The sequence below is a fragment of the Chrysemys picta genome, chromosome 5 (assembly GCF_011386835.1).
Source record: "Chrysemys picta bellii isolate R12L10 chromosome 5, ASM1138683v2, whole genome shotgun sequence".
Lineage (NCBI taxonomy): Eukaryota > Metazoa > Chordata > Testudines > Emydidae > Chrysemys > Chrysemys picta.
This window is the reverse complement of record NC_088795.1, coordinates 56,353,525-56,361,134: the sequence shown is the minus strand read 5'-3', so window position 1 is coordinate 56,361,134 and position 7,610 is coordinate 56,353,525. Positions and strand designations below refer to the sequence as shown.

Here is a 7,610-nt window from a genome sequence, read left to right as displayed (position 1 = left end):
ATCTACACAAGCAAGATCCAACTGCAGGCCTGACTCTTCCCCACCCTGTTATACCAGTTTTATGCCAGTGTAACTTTATTCAGTCAATGAAGTTACAGTGGCATACCTAAGTGAAGAATCAGGCTCTAGGTTTATAACACGTTAAAGCTTCATTATAGCAGCATTCCGATATGGGGAAGTCTAGTAAAAACAAAAAATTAGGCATTGTTTACACCTAGGGCCTGCTTTCTTAGAGGGCTGAAAGAAAATATCCAACTGGCTTCCTCTAGGCTACACAATTTGTTTTTTGTTCTTCTATATTACACACAAAAAATGTATTAAAAGAGAATTAAGGTTACAAAGTCAAGCATTCAAGTTAGGAAATGCCAGAATTAAAGGTTGCTGTGCTCCCTGTCCCAGTCTCCTTCTCCAGGCTCCTCACCCAATTTCAATGTCTCCCCTCCGCCGTCCCCTGCCTCCCCACACTGGTTCCTAGTTCTCCTTGCTCAACCAGTCAGCCTCCCTGGCTTCAACTATCAGTCATTGTTTTTCTCCCATAGTCCCAACCTCACCACCTACTCCTTTCCCTCCCCCATCCAAGTTTGGGTTTTTTTGTTGCCTCCGCATTTGTATCAGGCACTTTCTCCTCCATACTGCCAGCTGGGAGTGGAGCAACTGAAAGCACAGGAGAGAGAGAGGCTGCTCCCTGCTCTCAATTCTGGTGCCCAGTCCCACCCTGGCCCAGAGCAGCAATTTCAGGCAAAATCCTTCTGAGCCCCATAGCCCTGGGCTGGAGCATGCCTCGTTGCTATGTAGGGATGGCACATACAACGTCTGGTTGGCACCAGGAGCTGTGAGGGGGATGGAGCAAGGTCAGTGAGGACAGAATTTTTGGAAATTTCAGCTGCTTTTAAAAGGAAAAAGAAATTCCTATGGAACATGTGCAAATTGTGGATTTTTCAAAGGCTTATAACTAGGCCAATATTTGGACATTTTCACCGGGACAGCAAAAAGGAACATCCTGGACACAAAAGCCACACCCTTGCCAAATTCTGAGTCCTTGATCCAAAGCATGGGGACAGTAGAGTATGTCAAAGAAAAGCTCACAAGACTATCATGGGCAAAACAAACCATTTTTCTATAGCCTTGTTCTCAAAAATGACAAACTTTCCAAAAAGGTTTAGCACGAGGCAGACACCTGGAATGGAAAGTTTAAGTCCAAAGAGTTCAAGTTTGGCAAAGTTATAAGCAACTGACAAAAGGGAAGTGTCTGGTAACCTTAATAGGTGGTGCTACCTACCCCAACTGTAATTACCCCTCACCACACACCAGATCTTACCTAGTTTTTGAAGGAGACCAGTGTGTTTTCCTTGTCTCTGCTAGTATGAAAACTTCTCTCCCACAAAGGCTGCCAAAGATTTTTTCAGTGCCCTTTTCTGGATCTTTGCTGTCTCATTTGAATTAAGATGAGAGACTGAATACAAGTGTTGACAATATTATTCTCTAACCCCAGGGTTAATTACAGTTTAACATCTTATTTGCTCTCCTCTCCCTGATCAATAGTACATTTTTCTTCAACTGATAAGGATTGCTAGGATTTGTGTCTTTCTCCCCTGCACCTGGAGAGATTTACCACTAGTTCAGACATTTTTTCCAGAATCCTGCCACCAAGGCTTTGCAGTTCAAAGCAATCGTCTACCTGGGGAAGGAGGCAGGAATAGAATCAAAGACAAGAAATCAAGAGGAGGTGACTGCATAACCTCAGATCCATCCAGCTCTTCACTTTCCAGTGCTCCCACTGCTGTGGATAAAGCAGCATATAACTCTTGGAAAGCTATTTCCCCTCCCACTGCTTCTTCTGACTCACTGTAGGGAGCAGAACAGTAAAATGTATGTCAGGCTCTGGCAGCAACCCACTGATCCAAGTTTCTCTTCTCTATTCCCACTCAATTCAGGGGCAGCCTGATGCCACCAGTGATTCCCCAGCCCTGAGCATCTTGTAAGACTTTGGGTGAGAGCATGTGTGGGGGAAATGACAACTGGGGGACAAACAAGAAAAAGCAAAGCCACTTCACAACCAAGGGAAAAAGAAAATACAGATGCTGTCCACTGTGCCAGAGAATGGCTTAAGAAGCTGCTGAGGGTGCACTTTAATTCCAATGAGTCTCAGAAAAAATGGCTTGAAACCAGAGGTGGATAGCGTATGCTATCATCTAGCCCTCACACAAAGAGCCAGTAAATGCATTTCCTTTGTGTCAGTCCCAAGAATGTTCAAACAATACCTTCTCCTAAATCCTTCATTAACATAGGCAGGTCCTGAGACCAATACAATTTTGCAACAGTGCTATTCTTAGGGGAATTTCTGACTCTGAGCTCCCAAGATGTTAGTCAGTTAGAAGTCTCCAGTAAAGGGTGGAAAAGTGGCAGTTTAGTCCCAAATCTCTGATCCATCCTCACTGGAGGTATATAAAATTTCTGCAGATATTCCATACTAAAAATATATATATATATATTCAATGAAAGAGTCTATTAAGTTATTAGGGCACATTAGTTCTACTGAATCTATTCTATCCTCACCTGATGAAGAAATCCATTTCCCCCACAAAAATCACTAATCACCAGTACTGACTTAGCATTGCTACCAAGCTGTATCAGAAATTAAAACGTTTTTTTCCATTTGATGCAGTATTATCCAATAGAATCTTTTTGTCTGGGTTGTTATAAAGCTGCCAAGAAGTAGACAAGACAAAGCATTAATCAAAGTAAGCAATAACAATGGTTTTATTTAAAACTTCCAGTAAAGAAGACCCTCTAGTTTTGGAATAAAAGTACTTAAAGTACTACAGAGTAAGTGAATATAAAAGATTAGCAGAAGAAAAAAACAAAACATAAACCAGTAAAAAAAATTTTTTTTTAAAAGTTTGAAATAGATCCAAACAGGGTTTTTAAATCCTCCAAACATTTAACAGTTACTAGGTTTGGCAAAACAAAATTCTTTTACACAATTAAAAGCCTACTTCTTTTATGTAAACTGCCTAAAACTGCTCAATAATTCAAGAACAGACTGTACAATTTGTCTTGAAATATACAGAGCTGCAGTCTCAGGACCGCAGGAATGATTAATTTTGCCTTCTTCTCAGCTATATGAATTAACCAGCTACATAAATTGTTTTTGGGGGGAGGGAGGAGGCAAAAATAATCACAGTTAACAAGATAAAGCCACTATAAAAAAATAAATGAAATGCACAGCAAAGTTCAGACCTCCATTTCATTTCTTTAAACTAACAAGCTACGTTTACAGTATATTCTGCATGTCAATTGCCATTTCCCCCTCCCCTTTTCCCCACTCAAATATTCCTAAATCCTCTAGTCTAAGCTAATTAATTCTAAACTTTCAAATACACTGTACATACATTTAGCAAAGAGCATACCTAACATTATTCTTACAGCAGTATGGTCAGTACACAATTTCATAAAGATTATTACACATGACCATTGTTAAACCTCCCACCCCCCCTTCTCTCTTTCTTTCAAGGGAACAGCAAACTATTACTAGACAAATGGTTTTAAAATATTTTGTAGAAAGCCTGTGGAAAGCAGACTTCATCAATAAGGGCTATCAACCCCAGAGAACACAAACAATGAATGCTGAACATATAAAAGAAAGGTGACCTCAGAGTGCCAAGGAAGATCCCTTGGGAACACTGTCTAAAAGATTATTAGCTTGGTCATCCCTAACTATTACACAAAGTCCTGCTAAACAATTTGCATGTATCAATTTTACAAGAGACTGGTACAATGTAAACTGAAATTCTTGACACCAACAGTGTGTTAAAGGCTTTTTTTTTTTGCGTGCTTTTTCCCTGAATCCAAAAGTTGGTCACAGAGGTCAAGTATTATCAAGGCTCTTATTTAGCTGCTGCCAGTTCATACATGTGTCTGACTCATACATCCTTCAAGTACATGCAAGGCTCAATAGTTTCCAAACTGCAGAAGCTTGGGACCCTTTAAGACACAGAGGAAATAGGATTATGAGGTGAGCCCATCTGAGTAAGAACTTTATCCAGCCACTGAAGGGGGCCATGCAGGTGTATCTCAATCCAGCACGGAGTGCTTGTTACATCTTGGCGATGATATTCGGCTCCCCAACCCTACAAACAAAGTCACATAGAAAAGTTATTACTTTTACCTTATTTTACAAGGTCAAGGAAGTGGAAAATGTTTCTATCTCATTTTATATAGTACAAAGACAACAGATGTAACCTAGCCTTACAGGTGGAGGTTACCACTGTAGAGGAGCCATTTTTGCATGAGTTATGTTACCACATTTTCCCCTCTGAATCTGAAGCAGATTTAAGGTGACAGACTGAGATACCTGAAAACTGAAGTCTCACTTCCAATTAGGAAATGGTAATGCATGCGTCCCCATATCACCCAGCCAGTATGCCCCAATGTTGCCCTCGAGACACCACTCTTCTGGATTCCATCTACCCTAGGGAAGTGACCTATGAACAATCTCCCCTCCCCCCCAATGATCTTGGTACTGAAAACAGTTCAGCTACTAGTGCAAGTGGGGACCGGAACATTTTTGAAGACCATGGCAGAAAGCATTGGCCTCACATTAAGACAGTCTGACTATTAGAGTATGCTGAGCCAAACCATTTTTAATACCATGGCAAAAGTGTGCACTACTTTCATAATAGACTGTTCGAATGCTATTGCGTTAAAAACAGTTTGACCTCTAGTATATGTTGAGTCAAACTGTTTTCAAACACCTGTGGAGGAGCTAGGGACTCTTGGGGGTTTGTTGACCAGGTTACCAACCTGAGGTTATTTTCCTAGGGCAAACAAACTCAGGGTGAATAGACAGTTCAGCCCCCAAGCCTTTTTGGCCCTTGCCTTCTCTAGTGTGATTGCCACCAGGGTGTAATCAGTGCAAAGTCTCAGGCTGGATTTTTTTTTATTTATTTAAATAATGGACATCTGTGCACTAGGAACTGGATTAAGCCCACAAGCTCAGGTCCATCAGCCAGTGAATGTCTTCTTCAGCTTTCACTCAATACTGACCTGGGCTGAATAGGAAATAGTGACCTAGAAGAAGAAAGGCTCCATGTGTCCCATTATGACTCCCAAAGCAGATGTTGCTTTTGAATTTTTCACAAGGTGACATTCATTTTCATATCTGTTTATACTGACTAAAGGGGAGTCCTATAGCAGATTCATATAACAATGCATTTTGCAGAACTAACATTAAAATGCAAGGAAGCTCTTTGTCTCCCAAACCCATGGCTTTTGTGTTGCCCATGATAGTCCTAGTCCTACTGGAGATTCCCCCCAAGTCTCTCCTTTTCCAGAGGACATGGAAGGAGGCAGGACACAGTATTCTCTTAGAGGAGAGGGAAATATATTAACCGATTAAAAACAATTAAATACAAACAGAATTGAGGCTACCATGTTTGTGTATTTTTGCACTTCTGGAAAGGTACAGGTAAAAGGATTGAAGATAAAGGCTATTGGGAATCCCATAAGGCCTCTAGAAAAAGCCTGAAGAAACCTCATGTACTAAGACTAAAAAGAGAGTGAGATGGGAAGATACACTGCCAAACAGATTAATAGGCATAAAAACAAGGGGTCATGGATCAACATTAAGGTGGGAACTTGACTCCATGCAGCTAGGGCCAAGGTTTCTTTACAGGATGGGAGGACAAACAGATAAAGCTTCCCAAAACATCTAGGACACTCTTGTAGCTATAAAAACAGCCAATGGAAGAAAGTAGTGTGCACAATAAAAAGTTGTTAATAAACTGGACAATTTTGGGGAGAACGGTGGCATTGGTTATATCCTAGATAGGAAATATCAGCCCAAGTTAACAAGGCGAGCACTGATGGGTTTTCTTTTAGCTAAAACTAAGTCAGTTATAAGATTTACTAATTATCTGGAAAGAAATCTAAAAGTTCATTGTGTAGTTTGATAAAGTAAATTATCTTTTTTGGGATGTGCTGGGAGGCAGTAGATGGACCACAGGAATCACAAAAGTAAAAAACCCACACCACACTATGTATTAACCTCAGATTAACCCGTAAGGCATATGCCCAAAGAAGTCACCTCATCCCTTTAAGGTACCACTTTAGGATACTGTGCAATTAATTTGGCAGTCTTGAAATATTTGACTGACCCTTTTATCCCAATCCACATTTCTGTCCCTCACATCATTGCTACAATCCTTACATGTACCCTGAGAACAGAACAGTATGCACTATGTTTATAGAATTTCTAATCACCAGACAGACCTCAGGGAACAATGCTACCTATCTTCCAATCACCTACATGATAGTCCCAGCTGGTATGTCCAAGAAATGCCCACTACTAAGGCAGCTTAACTTCACGATTTAATCCTTCGGACACTAGAAGATTGTTATGGAATACAATGTGGTTATTTGAAGGGCATGGAAAAGACAAAGCCTGGAAAAGTTGCTTGTTAATTACCAAACTTTAACTTGAGCCACTATGCATCAACTCTGTTCATAAATCAGCTGTGGTAAACAACAAAGATTATTGCATTAACTTTTCTAGATATACAGTAAAGAGACGGAAGGAGTCTCCATGCTTGCAAAACACAAATATTCAATCTAACACTCTTGGAGAAGTGGACTAAACACTGGGTAAATGGAGAGGAAAGCCACAAAAATGCTAAAAATTCAGAAAACCTGACCAATAGGAAAGGTTAAAAAAAACCTGTGCATGTTAGTGTTGTGTAAAGAAGACTGAGGGGGACCAGATGACAGTTTTCAAATATGTTAAAGGCTGTTAGATGACTGATCAATTGTTCTACATGTCCACTGACAGTAGGACAAATAATAAGGGGCTTAATCTGCTGTAAAGGAGATTTAGGTTCGACATTAGGAAAAATGTTCTAACCGTAAAAGATAGTTAAGCACTGGAATAGTCTTCCAAGGGAAGCTGTGGAATCCCCATCCTTGGAGATTTTAAGAAGAAGTCAGAAGAACCTGTTTATTAAGAACCTGTCATGGATGTCTAGGTTTAGTTGGTCCTGCCTCAGTGCAGGGGGCTGAAGTCGATGACCTCTCAAGGTCCCTTCTCACCTCTACATTTCTATGATTTTAATGCAGGGGTGGGCAAACTACAGCCTGCAGGATTGCCACCCCATGGCACCGCAGGGCTAAGGCAGGCTCCTTGCCTGCCCTGGCCCCGCGCCGCTCCCGGAAGCTGTCGGCACCATGTCCCTGCGGCCCCTGGGGGGTAGGGAGGAGCCCCAATTGGCTAGGAACTGGGAACCGAGGCCAATGGGAGCTTCGGGGGAGGTACCCGCAGGCAAGTAGCAGCATGTGGAGCCCTCTGCCCTACCCCCTACGGGCCACAAGGACATGGTGCTGGCCGCTTCCGGGAAGCGGGGCCAGGGAAGGCAGGGAGCCTGTCTTAGCCCTGCTGCGCGCCACTACCACCCCGGAGCCGCTCAAGGTAACTGGTGCCGGGCCGGAGCCCGCACCCCAACCCTCTGCCATGAGCCCCCGCCACACCCTCCTGCACCCAACCCCCCTGCCCTGAGCCCCCTCCTGCACTCCCCATGCCCCAACCCCCTGCCCTGAGCCCCCCCCCCACACTCCCCATG

At 42.4% G+C, this 7,610-nt stretch overlaps 1 protein-coding gene across 3 annotated transcripts in view; it reads right to left on the bottom strand.

Moving 5' to 3' along the window:
• Positions 1–2,732: 2,732 nt before the first annotated feature.
• The window catches only part of SMAD1 (SMAD family member 1), a 71,563-nt gene continuing 66,685 nt past the window's right edge, over positions 2,733–7,610 (bottom strand). For all 3 annotated transcript variants that reach the window (XM_005284288.5, XM_065597776.1, XM_008166110.4), the window contains one exon: positions 2,733–4,130. In XM_005284288.5, coding sequence (XP_005284345.1) covers positions 3,987–4,130 — 144 coding nt within the window. In that variant the 3' untranslated portion in view covers positions 2,733–3,986. The remainder of the gene's footprint in view (positions 4,131–7,610) is intronic.